General features: G+C 34.5%; 2 protein-coding genes across 2 annotated transcripts; one reads left to right on the top strand and one right to left on the bottom strand.

Moving 5' to 3' along the window:
• Positions 1-6,077: 6,077 nt before the first annotated feature.
• On the bottom strand, positions 6,078-6,644 carry LOC125856070 (uncharacterized). Its single transcript, XM_049535656.1, has one exon. The coding sequence runs from the start codon at positions 6,642-6,644 to the stop codon at positions 6,078-6,080; it is 567 nt and encodes a 188-aa protein (XP_049391613.1).
• Positions 6,645-8,418: 1,774 nt separating this feature from the next.
• LOC125869143 (histone deacetylase 14, chloroplastic-like) lies at positions 8,419-9,321 on the top strand. Its single transcript, XM_049549704.1, has 2 exons — positions 8,419-8,561; positions 8,901-9,321. Exons 1-2 carry the CDS (start codon positions 8,485-8,487, stop codon positions 9,199-9,201), a joined length of 378 nt encoding a protein of 125 aa, XP_049405661.1. The 5' UTR covers positions 8,419-8,484; the 3' UTR covers positions 9,202-9,321.
• Positions 9,322-20,727: the final 11,406 nt, after the last annotated feature.

Genomic DNA, 20,727 nt, shown 5'->3' with positions numbered 1-20,727 from the left:
AACCCTCAATATACCATAGATTCAACTCAAAAACACCACCGGAAACATGCACCAAACCAACAAGAAACTTCAACAACACAACCACAAACTTCAACAAGAACAACCACAAGAATTCAACAACACAACCAATCTTCTCTCAACAATAAAACAATTTTTCTGTGTGGGGGAAAGAATCAACCCAACACTATGAACTCACATACCTAGTAGGGATCACCCCCGACGATTTCCACGACGATCTTTGACGGAAACTCCTTCATCTCCTTCTTCTCCTCCTCTTCTCTCAAGAACCCTAACTCTTACTCTTTTAAAATGGGGCAAAAATGATCCACAAAACAGCCTCACACAACAATATAACCAAAAGAATTGGTTAGTGAAAAGACCAAAATGCCCTTAAAATTTCCGGACGGATTCCCTGCCAACTGCCCAACTTTCAAAAGGTATATCACACTCATACAAACTCGGAATTGAGCAAACTCGGTGGCGTTGGAAAGATCGTTCCACAAGCTTCGCAAAAATAACTGGAACTACTCCTAACTCATCTTGATCTAGGAGTTATGACTGCTCAAAGTTGGCCAAAAACTCACTTTTTCCCATACTTGGCCAAATTTCCAAAATTTTAAATTCTTTCCAAAAAAAAAGAAAATTCCAATTCTAAGCCTCTTCATAGTTATTCCAAATTGTCGGGTGTTACACCATATAGATGGAAGTGATCGGGATCCTACAAAGTTAGGTCAGTGGAAAGTCAAAGATGCTCAAGTGATGACATGGAATTTAGGGTCAATTCACCCTCTTATTGTCCTTAATCTCAGGATATATAAGTCTGCAAAGGCCATATAAGATTATTTATATAAGGTTTACAACCATGACAATAGCATAAGACACTTTTAGTTAAAGCATGAAATTGCTAATTATTCTTAACAAAGTCTTTCTATTCAGGATTATTTTTCTGGAGTTCAAAACTTAGAGCTAAATTTACTAATATTGTTTATGTTGAAATACGTGTTGAATCTCTTTCTATAATACAAGCAAAGCAAGCGAGATCAACTTTTTTTTTATGAAATTGCAATTTGATTTTGAGTGTGTTCTCTAACTTGATAAATCGTGATCTGTCTCCCTCCTTGGATATCTGTTTTAAGGAATTACTTCATGTAGAGCAACGTCTTCTCACACAAAACGTTTTCAAGCAAGTAAATGTTCAGATTGTTGCATTTGCTGCTCAAGGAAGAAGATATGGTAGGGATATGAGCGTATTCAATGCTATAGTTGCAAGCAATATGTGCTAGTAAAAATATGTGAGAGGTTGACTATAACAAGAGTTGGGAAAAATAGAGGTATAGGCCGAAGAAGAACTAGGGAGAGGTGATTGGATAGGACATGTGGCAACTTCAGCTTACTGAGGACATAATGCTAGATAAGAAGATGTTGAGAGAGAGGATCAGACTAGAACGTTAGTAGGTAGCTGAGTGTTGTCACATTGTGTGGGACAGGGATGGAGCTAGCCCTTCTCCGCTTCTCCATATTATAGTATTATTTAGTAATCGTGTAGTTTCTTATCTTCATTTGCCTTGTATCTTGTTATTAGATAGGAGGAGATGATTAGACATGACATGTGCCAGCTTTAGCTTACCGTAGACATGACCCTAGATAAGAAAATGTGGAGGGCGAGGATTAGGGTAGAAGGTTGGTGTGGTCGGTAGCCAAGTGTAGTCATACTTTGTGTGGGAGAGGCATGGGGATAACCTCCTCTCCGCCTCTCCTTATTACTAGCATTATTTAGTAATCGCACTGTTTCTTTTCTTCAATGTGTAGTACTATCTGTTGCTTTATTTGCCTTGTATCTTGTTATTTTGCTGTCATATTTTTGTGCTACCATGCAATCAGATTATTCTCTTTTCTTTCGAGCCGAGGGTTTATCGGAAACAACCTCTCTACCCCACAAAAGGTATGGGTGAGGTCTGCCTATATCCTACCTTATCCAGACCCCACTTGTGGAATCACATTGGGTATGATATTGTTATCTTCTTTTACCTACTACATTACAATGAAACAACCTTCACCCCTGCTGATGCGTTCCTCGTTTCACCTCATTCAAACGTTGTGTTTAGAGGAAAACAGGATTTCTGTAATTATATGCCAGCTATGCACCTCGATGTGCAGAATTAATACAGTCTGGAACTTAACAATTAAATGGATTTTATCAGTCATGCTCACTTATCCTTGGATCGATGTAGGCCGGAAGTTATCCAGGGACTGGTAAGATAGATCAAATTGTAAGATTAAATACTTTCAGGATCTTGAACATGATAATCTTATATAGAGAATGTTAGGGAACATACCTGATGAGGAAGACATCATCACAGAGAGAAGCGGAAGCATTAGTCGTAAATTGGTTTCTACCTCCTTGCCCTAACTTTTGTTACCACAACCGTCAACGATGGAATTAATGTAGAGAATATGTGGTAACCCTAATGGGTGGGGGGAGGACCAATTTATAGAGGTTATGACTTAATCTGGTACGTCCATCAACTACCAATGTACGGACGAGATCTATTCCTTATTAAATATTATTTATGGTATTACTTGGATTCCAAGTAAACTTGGGCCATAAGTAAGAAATAATAAATAGTAATTAATAATAATTCTTACATTCTCCCACTTGGCCCAATGACCATATAGCATTAATATTTAATAAACATTAGTTGCGCATACAATAAATCTCTTCTATAATGTCCATCATAAATACCACAATATAACAAACTACTAATGCGAGTTATGGCGGTTGTACATAAATTTTAAGCTACATACTTCCTTCCATATACTACTGCATTAGCAACTTATCATACTGGGTTCATAAGCTATAAAAACATATAACATTTTATGGTCCACAATAATGTCTCATAGAGACTTATCTTGTGATATCTCAAACAATAATGTGTACACCATTATGAGAAACAAGAAATTCATTAATGTATATCAGAAACACAAAATTTGAGCTCAGAGTGTAAAAACATCATAAATGTATCAATCATAAGTACAACCAAGACCCATTCTTTGAACGTGTTCTTTAAATGTCTTTAGTTGTAAGCCTTTTTGTTAACAGATCTGCAATCATGAGATCAGTTCTAATATTCTCAAGTAACACTCTTTGTTTCTGAACTTCTTCCTTGACAGGAAAGTATTTAATTTCCATATGTTTGGCACATTTGGAGTACTTATTGTTCTTGGAGAAGAATACTGCTGCAACATTATCACAATAAATTTTCAGCGGCTTGGTAATGGTGTCGACAACCCCAAGTCTTGAAATGAAGTTCCGCAGCCATAATGCATGAATTGTGGCTTCATAACATGCCACAAACTTTCTTTGTAGTTTTCTTTTTAGTGATCAATTCCAGGATTACTTTGATATCTTCTTAGCATTCCGACCAAAAAGCTAATATACGATCTTGTGCAAGTTTGAACATACATCAAACTTCCTAAAATAAAAGATAAGGAATTATTTTCATTTCTTTTCATTCTACATCATTCTTTGGGCATTGCATGAGATTAAATTTGTCCCCTTTTTGAATAAGAACTATTATTGCTGAACAATTGTTCATGTTAAATCTCTCTAGAACTTTTTCGATATAGCCTTTTTAGACAGTACCAATAATCCTTGTGATCTATCACGGAATATTTCTACCCCTATCACATAGGATGTCTCACCCATATTTTTTCATTTTAAAGTTCATAGAGAGCAAGTCTTTTGTCTCACGCAATATGCCTGAATCATTAGCAGCAAGTAAAATGTCATCAACATACTTGACTAACAATATAAACTTACTCCCACTAATCTTTTGGTATATTCACCGATCAACGGTAATTTCCTTAAATCCAAAAGATGTTATGGTATCATTAAACTTTATATACCATTGTCGTGAGGCTTGTTTGAGTCCATATATTGACTTCTTTAGTTTACACACCATCTGATCTTTTCCTTTAATTTCGAAACCCTCTGGTTGGTCCATATAAACATCCTCCTCGAGGTCTCCATTTAGAAAGGCAGTTTTCACATCCATTTGATGTAACTCTAAATCATAATGAGCTACTAAAGCCAAAACAATTCTTAATGAGTCTTTCTTTGAGACCGGTGAAAATGTCTCTTTATAATCAATGCCTCCTTTTTGAGTGTATCCCTTGGCAACAAGTCTGGCTTTATATCGTTCAATATTACCATTAGAATCGCGTTTGGTCTTGAAGACCCATCTACATCCGATTCTTTTAGAACTTTCTGGTAATTGAACAAGATCCCAGACTTTGTTGTATTCCATGGATTTTAACTCTTCATTCATGGCATTAATCCATTTATCAGACTCAGTGCTTTCTATGGCCTGTGAAAATGAAATCGGATCTTTATTAATTCCAATGTCAAAATCTGACTCTTGCAAATAAATCACATAATCATCTGAAATGGCCGATTTTCTTTCTCTTTGAGATTTTCTTAATGGCACTGTTTGTGATTCATTTGCGTCAAATATTTGTGAGTTAGTTCTTTCTTGAAGTGTTTCACCCAAATATTGTTCAACATTGTTAAAGTGTTTTTCAACAATAGGAACAACATTTGTTATTGGTGCGGAAGTAGGTACATTTATGGGCAATGAAATATTTACCCTTACCTCATTAATTTCCACACTTTGTCGTTCAACACTCCCACTAACTTCACCATTCTCAATGAATTTTGCATTACCGGTTTCAACAATTCTCGAACTATGATTTGGACAGTAAAACCTATACCCTTTAGATTTCTCTGGATAACCAATAAAGTAACCACTTACCGTTCGAGAATCTAATTTCTTTTCATGTGGATTATAAACTCTAGCTTCCGCTTGACAACCCCAAACATGCAGGTGTCTTAAACTAGGCTTCCTTCCCGTCCACAGTTCAAAAGGGGTCTTTGAAACTGCCTTACTAGGAATCCTGTTTAATAAATATACAGCGGTTTTAAGAGCATACATCCACAATGATTTGGGTAATGAGGAATTACTCATCATACTCCTAACCATATCCATAAGTGTTCGATTACGCCTTTCTGCAACACCATTTTGTTGAGGTGTTCCTGGCATAGTATACTGTGCACATATGCCATGTTCTTCAAGGAATTTTGCAAATGGACCTGAACATTGTCCTGATTCGTTATACTTTCCATAATATTCACCACTTCTATTTGACCTAATGATTTTCACTTTTCTATCTAATTGTCTTTCAACCTCATTAACGTACACTTTGAGAGTGTCCACTGCTTGAGATTTTTCTTTCAACAAATAGATAAATCCATAACGTGAAAAATCATCGATAAAGGTGATAAAATATTTTTCACCACCAAAAGATGGAACATCAAAGGGTCCGCAAATATCAGTGTGTATAATTTCAAGAAGCTGAGTGCTCCTTGTGGCACTTTTCTTGGTATGTTTGGTTTGTTTTCCTTTAATGCAATCCAAACATATATGAAGATCAGCAAAATTCAAATTCGGAAGAATTTCATTCTTTACTAATCTTTTTAATCGTTCCTTGGATATATGACCCAAATGTTTATGCCACAAATAAGCAGAACTTTCATTTAGTGAACTACGTTTAATTCCAATATTTTGATGAATAGTAAGTAGGGATTCAGAAAAATTATTATCGAGTTTCAATCTATATAAACCATCAATAAGAATACCAGAACCATAAAAAATAGTATTCTTATATAAATTGAAACATCCATATCCAAACTTAAAATCAAATCCAGAAACATCAAGTCTTGAAAGGGAAATCAAATTCCTAGAATTTGAAGGAACATAAAGAGTCTGTAATAAATCAAGGTGATGTCCAGTCTCCAGGATCAAATTATAAGTATATATGCCTTCAATTTTACCCTTCATGTGATTTCCCATGAACAAGAGATCTTTATTTGGATTTGTAGTTTGGATCGTAGTGAATCCCTACAACATAGTGGATACATGAGTAGTTGCACCAGAATCAAGCCACCAAGTATTATTAGGAACTTCTACTAAATTTGATTTGAAACATACAAAAGCACTAAATGTACCTTTCTTTTCAAATCAAGTTTTACGTTTCAGACAATCTTTCTGATAGTGTCCTTCCTTTTTACAGAAACGACACACATCAGCCTTGAGTTCCTTATGAGCATCATGTGGAACTTTAGAAGGTGCTTTCTTTTTCTTAAACTTGTTGGCCTTCACTTTAAGTCCTTTACCAACTCCTTGACCTATGAGGTTAATGGAATGACCTCCTTGTTTCTTAAGTCTTGACTTCTCTTGAGTAAGCATACTGGACAATTCACTAACATCCCACTTATCCTTAATAGTGTTATAGTTAATTTGGAATGGTCCATACTCAAGAGGCAATGAGTTCAGAATGAACTGAACCAAGAAGGTGTCATCCACTTTCATCCCCAAGGTCCTAAGTCTTGCTGCAATGTTAGTCATCTCGATGATATGATTTTGCATACTACGCGACCCATCAAACTTCATGGTTGTGAGTTTAGCCATTAGTGTACCAGCGAGAGACTTATCAGCAGAACAAAAACATTCTTCCACAAACTTCAGGTATACCCTGGCACTTTCTGTTTGTGGAATAGTACTCTTAATGTTGTTAGCAACAGTCATTCGCATGAACATAAGACATAATCTGTTAGAGCGTTTCCATGATTTATGAAAAGACTTCTCATCCTCACTGCTCTTATCAGTAATGGCATTAGGTTTAATTTGTCATTCAGCAAAGCCAAGTCAAGATCCATTACACCTAAGTGGAACTGTACTTGTTCATGTCATTCAGAGAAGTTTAATCCATTGAACACAGTAACAGACAAAGCATGCGAATGAAGGAATAACTGCAAAATAGATATACATGCTCACAAATCAGAAAATAATGTGAATTCAGTAAAGCGATAAAAATATATCGTAATTCTCCTTTGGGTAGATACTACGACACACTGTCATAATTTAAATGCCAATTTTATCTTTAATAGGTAATTGAATATTTTTTAATCAAACATATACGACATCTTTGGATATACAATATATGCTTGACTAAAAAGCTTAATTTACCTCATAATTTTCACTATTCGTAGAATGATTGATTCACCTTTGGGTAAATTCTTAAGTTCTAGCAATAGTGAAAGTCAATTTATCTATTTATTTTCAATATAGGCATTTCATTAACTTTCATAGATAAATGACAATTTTATGAATGCACATTTTTCTTAACCATACTAGTTTGGCCACTTTGGTGACTAACAAACTATATAAATACAAATGCACACATAATATCATAAAATTTTGTGCATGTGAATAATTTTATACAATTTAGTTTGGCCACTTTGGTGACTAACAAAACTATAGAAACATAATACATGCATCAAGTGATCATAAATATGATATGTGTAGACGTTAATTTCTCTAGTTTGGCCACTTTGGTGACTAACAAACTATAGAAACTTAATACATGCATCAAGTGATCATAAATATGATATGTGTAGACGTTAATTTCTCTAGTTTGGCCACTTTGGTGACTAACAAACTATTTTGCACAAAGTACACACATAATATTTATTGTTTAGTATAACGATCACTTTAATTTATTGCACAATCTAAAACAAAACATAACCATTACATTAAATTAACTTGCGAGTTTTCCACAGAAACTAGCTAAATCAGTTATGGACTAATATTGGACAGTGCAACTTTTGCTTTCCCTATAAATTATAATGGGTCGGAGGAAAGAGATCTACTTCAAACATATTTTAATAATAATACTAGTCTTATGAAAATATTTGTTTCATACATAATTAATAATTAATGGTTTTCCACTATTTCAATAAATCAGTAGATCTTTGATACATATGACAATAATTTCTATAAAGAATCTCTGGGAAGTTCCGTCACCGATTGCACCAATACATGCAATCAAGCACTATGATACGACGAATAAATAATTTTCATTTATTTTATATACGAAGATTATCCGTTCAAACAATTCAGGCTGTGATGCCACATGTAAGATTAAATACTTTCAGGATCTTGAACATGATAATCTTACATAGAGAATGTTAGGGAACATACCTGATGAGGAAGACATCATCACAGACAGAAGCGGAAGCGTTAGTCGTAAATTAGTTTCTACCTCCTTGCCCTAACTTTTTGTTACCACAACCGTCAGCGATGGAATTAATGTAGAGAATATGTGGTAACTCTAATGGGTGGGGGGAGGACCAATTTATAGAGGTTATGACTTAATCTGGTACGTCCATCAAGTAACCAATGTACGGACAAGATCTATTCCTTATTAAATATTATTTATGGTATTACTTGGATTCCAAGTAAACTTGGGCCATAAGTAAGAAATAATTAATAGTAATTAATAATAATTCTTACACAAATTGGTAGTGGAAATGGTGAAGGATCAACACTAAATCTCCCTTTACCTGGAGGATCAGGTGATACAGCAATGCGAACAGTTTTTGATGAAGTTATTGTAACATGTGCTCAAAGGTTCAAGCCAGATATAATCCTTGTTTCAGCTGGGTAATTTTCTTGTCTGTCAAGATAGTCTCAACATTCGGAATATAAAACGAAACATATGACTTAAACACAGTTCCTTTTACTTTTCTTACTGTTCTGCTACTGTGTGGTTGATTTTTCTTTTGACGTGAATAATGGATCATGTATAATGCTTGTGTTTTCTGCTAAACTAGCAATGTAATAAGGGCGGAATATTTGGTCTATTCACTACTATCATGCCTCATATATTCCGTTTCTGGTCATGAAATGTTGTTAGCAGAAAAGGATGTTAAAACATAAAGATAGGACTTTCTGATTTCTTATCTAACGTAATTGAACTAACGTGTCATCTAAAATTTTCAGGTATGATGCCCATCTGTTGGATCCACTTGCCAGCTTACAGTTCACAATAGGAACATATTACATGCTAGCCTCCAGCATTAAGCAACTTGCAAAAGATTTGTGTGGGGGACGTTGCGTGGTTTTCTTAGAAGGGGGATATAATCTCAGTTCTCTGTCAAATTCAGTTGCAGAATCATTTCGTTCTTTTCTTGGGGATCAGAGCTTGGCTTCAGAGCTAGACGATCCATCCTATTTGCACGAAGAACCATTGAAGAAGGTGAAGCAGATTATTGAAAAAGTGAAGCACATACATTCCTTTTGATAGCTTATATTGACAGTGGTCTAGAATTATTATACAGCTTTGTATAGGACACCATGACTTTTCTATAATTTGTATACACCTTTGTTTAGTATATACGATATAAATTATATTAATGTTGTAAATTCGCGACAAAATTTGTTAAAAGTACAAGCTAAAATTGATGAACGCCCATTCTATTTAATTGTTTCTTTCTGGGATAACAAATGCTTATATATTGTATGATCCTGTAGAAGAATTGATGTGTCTATACATATATATATATATATATATATATATATATATATGAAGGAAAAAAGCAATTTTTGGTATTTCCTCTTCATTGTAACTGTTCTTTTTCTCTTTTCATTTTTTTTAATTACCACTTAATTTGGTTTATGAAAATAAAAAAGACATCCATCAAAGGTATTTTAGTAACTCAACTTTTGATTTTTGTTCATTATTGTGTCATATTCTGTTATGATATGATATGATGATTCTGCTCTAGTAGAGTATATCCCGCTCTCAATTTGAGAATAATATGAAATCGAATTTGATGATTCTCTCAATGAACTCTCATACACAATGATTAAGGATGATTTACTCTTTAGATATCAAACTCTCATACACAGTAATCAAGAAAATCTAAAGAATTGACATCCCCTAATCATTAGACTTCTATAGTAGAGAAATCTAGTAAACATTGAAACCCTTCTCATGTTCAAGTACTTATGTCAGACTTAAAAGTAGAAAATCCTCCCTTTGGTTTGAATCACTTGCATGAAGAATGAGTGAACAAGTAAAAGTACATGAAGATGATAGATCGATGTGAGGTCTCCTATTTATCGATTATAACTTCGACCTTTCTTTTTATTGCAGCTACGAAAAGGAATTATGCGTATCAAATCAAGAGAGCACAATATTATCATCTCCAGAAAAATGGTCCTCATTCTCTTTCATGATTAGCCAAAGGGAATATGGAGAACTCTTACCTTAACTACACTTCCATCTTCAATATTGGTGTATCTTACTTTTATAGGCAAGACTATTTAAGTAAGAAAATTGTAATGCAAGTGAAGAGTAGTGAGTTTTTAATGGAGATGAAGTAAATTTTGAAGAATTTATTTATTTGTATGGTCAAAGTGATTTCACAATATCGTTTTAACAATAAAATATTGAAAAGTGCAAAGAAATATAGGTGAGATGCTTCACATACAAATAACATATCGGGATAACTCAAGAAATAAGAACTTTCAATTAATTGAGGACAAAGAATGGGAGCAAAAAGGAAGAATTCCTAGGTTAACACAATGGAATATATAGGAATGGTAGTTAAGAGTTCTTTAAGTTACAATCTTACTAAAAAGGTCAAGAAAGAGAAATATTAACTAACCTTAAAAATAAATTTAAGAAAATATTAATGGATAAAATAGCATTGCAAATTGCTAATATAGCGTGCTTCACGACTCTTCTTTTTCATAGCTACCACTTCTACAGGCTCATCATTCATTAAACCATAATCGGTTAATTCATCACAAAGTTGTTTAGGTAAAATGCCAAACTTCACCATGTTCAACTCTTTTGAAAAGAGAGATTTAAATCCCTTGAACCAAGCTGTTCACAATTAGTAAAGAAAAAAACATTTCATTGAAAGGGGATGGGAAAGTTCTACACACACATTAATCATTAAGTCATCAAGAGCATAGTTTTAGTTTAATAGAAAGAAAATAATTTGATTTTCTTGAAACTACAAAGTTTAAATGGAAAGAGCTCAAAATTACTAGTAGGGGTGTATCAGTTCCACTTTCTTCAGAACAATCCCAAAGATATCAAGAGATAAATCAATCAATATGATATTTTAATGCTGAAATGATTATGGTGATTTATCCAGGTTTGTGGCCAAAATCCTGACGATCATCATAATTTTTTTGTAAGGCAATTAGTCACAATTTATGACCAACTTTTATTAAAATCACCATAACTTGGTGCTGATGAAGTCTTGGCCAATATCAAATTAAAAGTCTTGGCACCCCACAAGAATTTTTCTCCTGTTTATGACAAAACAATTATTTTTGCACTATTTTTCCTAATTAGATCTAAATTGAAATAACAACATACAACGATTTTATTTGTGCAAATCCGTCAAAATGTTAACACACTTGAAAACCATTCATTGTGACAAAATACAATTTAGTTAACTTCGGTAGCTCACTCATCTAAATCAACTACAGTTTCATAGCTTCATTCAAATCTTACAAGTGTCAAATGAGTGGATTGAGCATAATTTGCATGGGTCAAGATGATTGAGTTAATAAATGGTTGAATCGTTAACTCACCCAATGGGTACTTCTTTTGAGATGGATTGGGTCAAGACGATCTAATCAATAAGGTATCAAATAAGTGTGTTGGGCGAATTTAGGTACGTCAATATGGATGAGTCAATAAATAAATGGCTCTCAATGCATGGATAGTTCAACATGCTCATCGGCGCCTGATCCTGACCCTGAGATGTGGATCATCCAAGGCACATTAGCATGGAGTACTCCTCAGGTTTATACCGAGGTTTGAAACCAACATCCTTCTAGAAGAATAGGTGGGGTAATTCGGGTGGCCATTAGCCCACCCAAAGGTTATTTTTGTTGATATGGATTGGGTCAAGATAGACTAAACAATGGATACCCAAATTTGAAGTTTCACCATACCAATATAGGTTTTTTTATTTTTGAAAATTTTATAAACAAGATTTTGATAACAAATCCATCAAAATTAAAACATGAAACAATGATTGTCTAAAATCTTGGTTTTGTCACTATCAAAATTTTGAAACAACAAAGAATCAAAATAAAATGGAAGTCCTGAAATTGTAACAAACTAAGAACTTACCTGTTTTTGCAGCATTTAACCCCATTATTCTTTGAAGTTCCGGCCAGAGGAAGAGGGAACTCACCCCCCAATCTTCATTCGAAGTTCTTCTCTTCACTCTAAAATGAAAACAATGTTTTGATGGGTGTACAATTTTAGTTGTGCCAAGTCAATGTTTGTGTAACGAAATTTTTCTTCAATTAGGTGCCAAGTTTAAATTGAAGTTAAGGGGTAGGCGGGGGGGGGGGGGGGGGGGGGGGNTGGTTTATGCCTGAAAAGTGAACATGGAATTTTCTCTCTTTTTGTTGGGTTTTGAGTTTGATTTTTTAAAGAAACAATTTCGTGAGGTGAGTTTATTTCGACCTCTTGTGAAGTCGGTTTGTTTAGATTGGCCCTTTTTTAATAGTGAACAACATATTCTATATAATCTTACAGTTCAATTTAGGAGGTAGGATGAACAAAGATCTTACCCCCTACCTTTGCGGGATAAAGATGTTGTTTCTAATCAATTCACAATTCAAAGATGGGTTTATCCGGACCTCTTTTGAAGTCGGTTTTCTTAGTAGTGAACAACATATCCAATACAATCTCACAAGTGAGCTTGAGGAGGATAAGATGTACACATATTTTACCCCCATCTTTGTGTGAAAAAATGTTGTTTCTAATATAGACCCACGATTCGAAAAAAAAAGTTCGGAACATGGTTGTAAAGAAAAAAATATGACAACAAAAGAGCAATAGAGAAAACAAATTTTGATTTACTCGTATATATTCCTTGAGTGACCAGATAGTATAGTTTTTGTCAAAAAAATAATATAAAATATTGCAGGATGATATATATTCATATGTGAAAATCAAGTAGGTTTTGTTGGTGAAATTACAAAATTACAATTGAAAATAAAATGAAGAAAATAAATTATCTTCAGGATGAGGTATGGATATCTTGCTCTCTTTAAGGAGATTCAAGCCCGTGACAAAAAATCTTTTCACCAGCCTAGCAGTAATCCTCTTGACTTGACCCCTCTAGGATACATCACATCCCAACCACAAACTCCAACTTAGCAAACTCTGGACAAGAGTTGAGTCTAAAGATCCATAAAAAGAACACCCCCCTTCAACTAATACAAACTATCTTTTTCTCACTCACTTTAATGAAGTCTATATTTTCTTATACACCAAAACAAAGTAAGACCATCACTATTTATTGGGAGGAAATTCTTCCTTGCAATGAATCGGAAGATTATGGGGTAGTGAATTGGGTAGATAAATGGCTAGTGCAAGGTTGCATGAGTTACAAGGCATAAAATGGTAGAATAATGAGTGAAATAATAGAGTTTCAATGAGAAGTTATAGCCATGGCGAACCACATTCAGTCACTAAACAAAAGACATTTACTCCACCCGTTCTACTAACACAAGAGGTTGATGCAAATCACATACCAAACAATTGTTCACAACATCAACTCAATTGTGTTAATACAATTATGTGACTTTTTTTCGTTCAAACCACAAAACTGTGAAATATTACCAGAACAACAAAACAAAAAAAATTTTAACTCACCTAGAAATTTGACCACCTTCTAGTAAGCTTCACTCATTATTCCCAAAATATTCTCATTTTTCTTTGTCGTTCTTCTTTGTTGCCCTTTGCAATCATAATCCGGATCATTCTTGAATTCGCAAGCCAGCTTATTTCTCACTCTCGCACTCTTTCTGACCGATGACTCACCTTCTTGAGCTTTGTTACGTGCACTATATGCTCTTTTCTCTATTTTTTGTTTGGCCAACATTGGGTTACTTGCTGCAAGTAATCCACACACAATTTCACGACAACATAAGGATATTTTACCCATTTCTCTCACAATAATGTCTCTGAGTTCAAGCTCAACAGAATACTGAAGAGTTTCATTTGGGTAATAAATAATGGCGTTGTTGAAAATCAATAATAGATCTCTAAAGAAGCTGTCATTTCCAAGATCGAATAAACATTTTGTTCTAACTTGTTTTGAATAATCTGTAAATCCATATGCTGCTTAATTTGTTTAAAATAATATAGATCTTCCTGAAAAAATATAAATATTAGCACTAATAAGGAATATATAATCCATGTTTTATGATCCTTATACTATAAATTTTGACCTCACAATGTCTTTAAAAAGAAAAAAAATAACTTTTTGTATTAAACATGTCAGATACTCCTTTCTTTCCGATTTTATGTAACACCATTTTATTATCAATCTTGTTAAATATAAATGACATGATTCTATATTTGAAAAGAATCAAGCCATAAATTTCCATTTTAACATTAGTGAGAAGTTTTATAGTGACAGAAATATTACAAAGTATTTAAGACCATAAGTTTTAAAATTCTTTGTTTTGTGTTGAGTCAAATTAAACATGTCCATAAATATAAAAAATTGTGAAGTTTAAAGTTAATCAAGTTTCAATTAAGAAAATACTATTTTTTTTTTCATAATAGAACAAAGAGAAAAGAACCTCACATGAAATAGAAGAAATGAAGTATTCTTTTTAATTGTCAAAGTTTTAGTTCGAAATTAAAGTACAAATATAAAGTTAACAAACCACAACATAAAGATTAGCAATTTATTTACTTGACTGGGAAGTCGAGATTCAAAAAGACGACAATGCTTGTGAGATCTCACCACATCAAGGATTTTTATGAACTCTTGATTAATATTCTCCATTTTTTCATTAGATTTGTCATCACTTTTTTCCTCATTTAACTTTATTCTTTCTTCAGCTTTCTGTTTGAAAATATTCGGAGATTTTTCCCTACATAAACATAGCATAAATAAAGATATCAGTAATCAAATTACTTTTTTTGCTATCAAACTTATAATAAAAATACAGATATATATAATTTCACCCTCATATGACTATTAGTGAAAATTATAAACTTTAGATAGAAACCATCGAGAAGAATAGAATATGCATTTGAAGAGACATGACAAATAATCTTATAGATTTTTTGATAAAGATCATGACATACAAAGAATGACTAATTGGAAACTCTTAGTAGCTCTGTTGGTTGACTAACTAAAATTTCAATTTATTGATGAGGGTTCGACTCCTATCATGTAATGCTCTCCTCCATTTTCCCTTTCCCTAACACCAATTTTATTTTATTTTTTAAAAATAAATAAGAATTTCTAGTTTGGAAAGACGCCATCAATAATATAAAGTTTTTTCTGTTGGAATATTTAAGCAATTTGACTTATCAAAAACATATTTTTTTTCCTTTTTAGTTTTTCTTTTCAGTGCCCCAAAAAATTAATTTAGAAACATAAATTTGGACAATAAAAGTAGCCAAAACTAATAAATAATTATATGAGGCCAATTATCAAAGCTAGCAATCATTAGTGATTTTTATAAGAAAAACATGAATTATCTACGAAATTCATTGTTAAAAAGTAAATAGGTAATAATATTTGTTTGACAATTTTTTTCTAAACATATTAACAATGGAGTTTTGATGTTTAATGATAGTGATTATTCTTTTCTCTTCCTTTTTTGTAATGATAAAATTGGAATCAAGAATATTTTATTTGAAAAAAAATTAGTGTACCAATTAGTGATGCTTTATTTGTACCCTAACTCCTAATCCATAGAAAAATATATATCTTTGAATGTATTTTGTATCTCCTAGATAATTTTGTTTTTGTAAAACCATCATATAAATGTGGATCAAACAAAAAAAATAGTGAAAACCCGTAATTCTTCAAACATCACAAGTAAAAAAAAATCAAAAAGGAAAAAAAAGGATTTATGAGAAAGATATATCATACTGAAGTGGAGTATCCATTAGTTTGACTTGCTCTGTCCAATAATCTCTATATGTCTTTGTAAGTTTATCTGCCATCAGCTTTATGAATCCACTATCATCATCTTCTTCTTCAGTAAAATCTATTTGATATAGACTCTTAAAACACTATTTTAAACTTTCGTACTTGACCTGACATTCCATGGACGAAAATTGAAGAATACATCGACGTCGTTCGGAAATGGAATTTGAGAATTCGGCAGCCACCATTTCCCAATTTTCTAATCCATGGAGTCACAGTGAATATGCCAACACCATATCTTCTTCAACCTTCTCCATTTTGAAAGAAAAGTTCTAGTGTTTTTCTAGAGGAACTAAATCACTTGGTGAATTATAATACAATTTTTTTTCTTCTTAAAATGGGCTTACCTTGCATTAATGAGTAGTTTCTAGATTTGGTAAAAGTCTTATTTTGGTCAAATATGAATTGAATGAATCAAGACCAACTAATGCAAATGTGGCAAAAAGAAATAAGTTGTATTCATTTTTCATAAAATAACATATATTTTGTTTTAACGATATTAGTGTTTTGTTATGAATTATTTTTCCAAGTTGAATTTGGAAATTTTACTCACTTCTTTTTCTTATAAAAATAGAGATGAAGTGACCGCTTTACAAAACACGATTGATGTTGACCTGCCGCTCTAAGCCTAGATAAATCTCTATTGATTTGTCCAGACTCGGACTAGGAACAACAATATACTGAGAAAAATCTGAATATACTAAATGGTTACCATGACCTTAAAACCTCTAACAGCAACCTTGAGAAGTCTAACCCGAGTTCTAGGAGCCTTGATCAAAATAACTTCCCCCAGAAACTTGAATAGCTGCATGAACAGGTCTACAAGACCAAGGATGAAAACCCCTCCTTGAATATCCTCTACCTTCTTAAATAAGGTACCACTAAAATAACAAGAAGTGCAAGACCTCTTGTCCATCAAATCCCTAAACACCTTATGGCGCATATGTCATGACCCAAACTCTCGAGTCATGATGACACCTACTATAACCCACCAGTAGGTAATCCAACTCGTAACCCAGAATAACAAGTAACGAGTATAAGCATAAAAACAAGCAGAAGCAACAATTTAACAAAAGAACAAGACAATAAGCGGAAGCAAGCCAAAAATATATACATAAGATTCTTCTAGAACCTGGAAGTCACAAGTACATAGTATTAGAACATTATTTATTACTGCTTAATTCTTATAGCTACTGTTGTAAAGGTAGATTATTTTACTGTATTATTAGTTATTCTGTTTCCACTATTCTAGGAGTCTAATATTTTATTTTCCCTAATCACTGGATAGTTTCCACCGTAGGAGGGACTCTGTTAGTTTGCTTATGTATATAATTCAGTTTATAACTAATTAATAAACAATCGTTTGGTTCATCTTGCTCAACTCATTATATGGTTTCAGAGCTCTCGTCTTAACTCGCTTGAGATTTTTTTTGGATCCTCTGACTACCACTGCAAACTCTCTCTTAACATGCATGAGAACGTCCAGAATGTGGACTCCATCACTAGCAGTAACTCTAACATTGTTGTTAAGTTTAATCCTATGTCCTAGCTGCCGATAAAGCTTGTTGGCAGCCATAAATTTTCTACTTGGAAGGCCCAAATTTCCATGCTCATGCACGGGCACAATCTGTTTGGCCATCTTGATGGGTCTTCCCTAGCTCCTTCCACAACTATCACACAAAACAATAGAGACATCGCGAACCCAGCCTATAGCCTTTGGTTCTGTCAAGATCAATTGATCCAGATTGCCATCATGGCTTCTGCCCATCCAACAATTGCTGCAACTGTAGCTGCTTCCTCTTGTGCTCAACTTGCTTGGGACTCTCTGCATCTTACTTATGCCAACAAGTCCCAAAGACGAATATTTAGCCTACGTGACCAGCTCGTGCATCTATCAAAGGACTCCCGCCCAGTAGTCGATTATCTCCATCAAGTGCGCTCTCTCTACAATGAGCTTGAAACTGTTGGAGCTACGTACAATCACCAACGATGAACTGGTGGTGAAGATTCTGAGTGGTCTTGGGTCCGATTTTCGTGAGATTTCCGCTGCAATTCGAGCAAGAGATTCTATCATCTCTTATGATGAGTTGTATGCGAAACTAATTGATTATGAGCTCTTTCTCAAACATGAGGAAGTGAAGAAAGAAAACAGTGCCATAACTGTTGCTATGGTAACTCACAACAAATCCATCAATTCCAACAACCGCGCTTCTCGTCGACCCAACAACACATCACAATGGTGTTCCAGCAATCGTACAACTACTCCTGTGCAAGGGTGTTACATAAATAATCCTGTTCGTTGTCAGTTATGCAATAAACAGGGTCATACTGCTAATGTTTGTCGGTCACAGTCTCACAATCATTTAGAGGCAAAGGCCAATTTTCTTTCAGGTAACCAAGCTATAGAAAGTCAATGGATTGTTGACTCTGGTACTACTCATCATGTCTCAAAAGAATCTACCAATCTGGATGAATATCATGGTTTAGAAGGCATAGCTCTGGGCAACGGTAAAAGAATTTCAATTACTCATCATGGTTCTACTGAATTAGTTGCATCAAATAATGCTTTTAGACTAACTGATACTTTGTGTGCACCTGCTATCAAACAAAACACACTTTCGGTATCCAAATTTTGTCAAGATAATCTGACATCCATTGAATTTTTCCCGTTTTCTTTCTTTGTGAAGGACTTGGAAACGCGGGCGCCACTGGTCTCCGGTCGGAATAGGAATGGACTCTATGAGTGGCCCAATTTCACTGTTAATAAACCTACTGTTCAAGTTGCCACTACAACGGTTCCTCATCAAGTCTGGCATCGTCGCCTTGGCCATCCCTATTCAAGAATCTTGAATTTTGTTTTGAATAAGTTTTCTCTTCCAGTTTCATCTCCGAACAAGTTTACTTTCTGTAATTCTTGTTGTTCAAATAAAGTTCACCGTTTTCCATTCAATTGCTTATCTCTAATTAGTACTGCTCCACTGCAACTCCTTTTTAGTGACTTGTGGGGTCCATCGCCTGTCCTTTCAATTGATAAAAAATGATATTATTGTGTGTTCATTGATCAGTACACCAAGTATATTTGGTTGTACACTCTTAAAAACAAACATGAGGTTCGAGACATATTTTCTAAGTTTCATCCCTTAGTGGAAAACTATTTTAATTAAGCAAAAAATTGTCTCTCTGTATACTGATGGAGGAGGTGAATATAAAGGTCTTGATCCGTATCTCACTTTAAATGGAATTGAACACCTTGTATCACCTCCTCATACACCTCAAAGAGTGGCCATCGCGGAGCGTCGTCATCGGTACATTGTTGAAACTGCCAAAACACTTTTACACGAGGCATTCCTCTCTTCAAGTTTTTGGTCGTTTGCTTGTCAACATACTGCTCATCTTATTAATCGATTGTCCACCCAACTTTTAAACAATACATCTCCATATGAAAAATTGTTTGGTGTTGCACCCAAATATGAGTCACTTAGAACTTTTGGTTGTCTATGTTACCCATGGCTTAAGCCTTACGCCAACCATAAGCTTGAGCCTAGGTCCACTCCATGTGTCTATCTGGGATTCTCCCAAGTTCATTATGTACACCAATGTTTTGATCCCATTAACTCAAAATTGTTCATCTCACGCGATGTTAAGTTTTTTGAAAATATTTTTCCCTTTCACACAATATTCTCACACCTTAAAAAATAAATCTTTTACGCTTGAGTGGGAAGTTGTTGGCACACCTACAGATTCTCAAACTCAAACTCTTTCACCTGTTATTTCTCCACTTCCTTCTCCTCTTCCTGTTCGGGAATTTTCTACCAGTGGCCAAGCTTGTGAGTCCGTCTCCACCGGTCAGAATCATGTGCATCCCTCAAGTTCAGGTAATTCACTTTCCCCTGCTTCTTTGCAACAACCCCATAATACAACCCCTAATCTTATCACCTACCATCGCCGAAACAAAACACAAATTTTGTCACATGCTTCTACTACCTATCCCACGCAACCAGCAAGCTTGCCTTCAAATCCTGTAACCTCATCACATCCTCTACCCCCACCTCCTCCACCACCACCTCCTCCTCCTCCAACCCGCCCAACAACCCAATCACAAAACAATATTTTTTGCCCCAAAAAACCATTTACTTGCCTTATCCAACTTCCTGCCAATGTTGCCCCTAATACCTTCAAGCAGGCTCTTAAACGCTTAGAGTGGAGGGAAGCTATGAAAGCTGAATTTGATGCATTAATTCAGAATCAAACATGGGAATTGGTTCCTAAAGATTCTAATAAGAATGTTGTTGATTGTAAGTGGATTTACAGGATCAAAAAGAAAGTCGATGGTTCAATTGACAGGTACAAAGCTTGGCTGGTTGCTAAAGGGTTCACTCAGCGTCCAGGTCTTGACTACCACTGAACATTCAATCCAGTTGTCAAGCCTACGACAATTTGTATTGTTCTTACAGTTGCAGTTCGGCACAATTGGGGTTTACATCAACTGGACATCAACAATGCTTTTTTACAAGGCACACTTGAAGAAGAGGTTTTCATGAAACAACCATCTGGATTTGAGAATGCATCTCATCCCTCACATGTTTGTCGTTTACGTAAGGCTATTTATGGTCTCAAGCAAGCACCTCGTGCTTGGTACAATGAACTGACATCCTATCTTTTCTGTTTGGGATTCATCAAGTCTCACTCTGATCCTTCTCTCTTTGTTCGCAATGACTCATATGGTGTTGTGTATATTTTAGTCTATGTTGACGACATCATCCTTACAGGAAACAGTTCTTCACTAGTTCATCAGGTTATCTGTTCTTTGGATTCCCCGTTTTCCC

This window comes from Solanum stenotomum, chromosome 1 (assembly GCF_019186545.1).
Source record: "Solanum stenotomum isolate F172 chromosome 1, ASM1918654v1, whole genome shotgun sequence".
NCBI classification, from domain to species: domain Eukaryota; kingdom Viridiplantae; phylum Streptophyta; class Magnoliopsida; order Solanales; family Solanaceae; genus Solanum; species Solanum stenotomum.
The sequence above is the reverse complement of the archived record's forward strand: the minus strand, read 5'-3'. Positions and strand labels throughout refer to the sequence as shown.